The 1,783-nt window shown below is 37.4% G+C and overlaps 1 protein-coding gene across 1 annotated transcript; it reads left to right on the plus strand.

Annotated features, from left to right (window-relative positions):
- The first annotated feature begins 602 nt into the window (after positions 1–602).
- Positions 603–1,562, plus strand: LOC116095317 (olfactory receptor 13F1). The gene has a single exon (XM_031376766.1). The coding sequence runs from the start codon at positions 603–605 to the stop codon at positions 1,560–1,562; it is 960 nt and encodes a 319-aa protein (XP_031232626.1).
- Positions 1,563–1,783: the final 221 nt, after the last annotated feature.

A 1,783-nucleotide genomic window follows, 5' to 3' on the forward strand; every position in this document is an offset into this window, starting at 1 on the left:
CTTAAACTAAAAAGGAAACTCTGATTTGTTTTTCAATGTTCAAGGTCTTCAATTAATTTCTTTTATGTCTTCAGAAATCTGTAGATTATTTTACTTATTGACTCTCCAAACCATTGTGAGCATCTCTCTAGGAATGGCAAAAAACCTATAAAATTGAGAGCTAGAGATTTTCCCTTAAGAAGAATATTACCAAGCTAAGAGAAGAAGATCATCTTAGTAATTTAAAGGTAAATACACATTTGTAGCTGATCTACAAATGTAGTTTTGAAATTAGGGAGGGAGCAAACAATTGTTTCGTTTGCTATTCTCTTACAATGTTTATTTGATGAATTCTCTCGCTCCACCTTAACAGGAGAAAAGGTCTTGCTGCAAAAGCATCAAGTTCACCATTTACTGTTGACTTCCTGGCTAAGTTATATAAATGACTGATTGTTCAAACATGCACTTCTTCAATAATACTCTCGATTTAGAGAGGCACTTAAATACAAAGCCTAAGTTCATATGAAGGAAAAACTGTGAGAAAATTCAAAGCAGAGTTGTTTGCTTTATATATTTCTGCTCAGTAATCCATTAGGACATATGTATGAATATACTATCATAAAATGGTCCAGGGAAATTGGACCTCTGTCACAGTGTTTTTTTTCCTGGGATTTTCTCACTACCCCAGAATTGAAGTCATCATATTTGTGCTGTGTCTGCTGATGTACCTGATCACCTTGCTGGGAAATACTATTCTGATCTCCATCACGGTCCTTGATTCTCATCTGCACACTCCCATGTACTTTTTCCTCAGCAACCTCTCCTTTCTGGACATCTGGTATACCTCTTCAGCTCTCACTCCTATGCTGGCAAACTTTGTTTCAGGGAAAAACACCATCTCATTCTCAGGATGTGCCTCTCAGATGTATTTCTCTCTTGCCATGGGCTCCACAGAATGTGTGCTCCTCTCTATGATGGCCTATGACAGGTATGTGGCCATCTGCAACCCCCTAAGATATCCCATCATTATGAACAGGAGAGTCTGTGTACAGATTGCAGGCAGCTCCTGGTTTACAGGCTGCTTCACTGCCTTGGTAGAAACTGGACCTGTGATTCATCTGTCTCTCTGTGGTAATAGCATCATCAATCATTTCACCTGTGAAATTCTGGCTCTCTTAAAAATGGCCTGTGGAGACACTTCCATGGTGCAGTTAATTATGTTAGTGATCAGCATCCTTCTTCTCCCATTGCCAATGTTGCTCATTTGTGTCTCCTATGCATCTATCCTGTCCAACATCTTGAGGATCAGCTCAGTGGATGGCCGAAGCAAAGCCTTTTCAACATGTGCAGCCCACTTGACTGTGGTGGTTCTGTTCTATGGGACAGCTCTCTCCATGTACCTGAAACCCTCATCTGTAAACTCACAGGAAATAGATAAATTTATGGCATTGGTATATGCTGGACTAACACCAATGCTAAATCCTATTATCTACAGTCTACGGAACAAAGAAGTAAAAATGGCTGTGAAAAAATTGTTAATAAGAAATCCCTTCAGTGCTATCTTAACTTCTGTCCTCAAATAATATTAGAGTAAGGCATACTCATAAATTTTCAAATTTATTGAGAAAACTGCATAATAATACAAGCCAATTTCCTAGAAATCACTAATTTTAATTACAACTGCCATTATGTCCTATATCCTGATTTGCCTTATAAAATCTTTTGTATCAATGAATCATTTATATACAAATATGTTGTCAAGAAGGTAGTTAGCATTTATTGCATATTAATATAAACTTAAAAT

The sequence above is a fragment of the Mastomys coucha genome, unplaced genomic scaffold (assembly GCF_008632895.1).
Source record: "Mastomys coucha isolate ucsf_1 unplaced genomic scaffold, UCSF_Mcou_1 pScaffold18, whole genome shotgun sequence".
In the NCBI taxonomy this organism is placed as follows: Eukaryota; Metazoa; Chordata; class Mammalia; order Rodentia; family Muridae; genus Mastomys; species Mastomys coucha.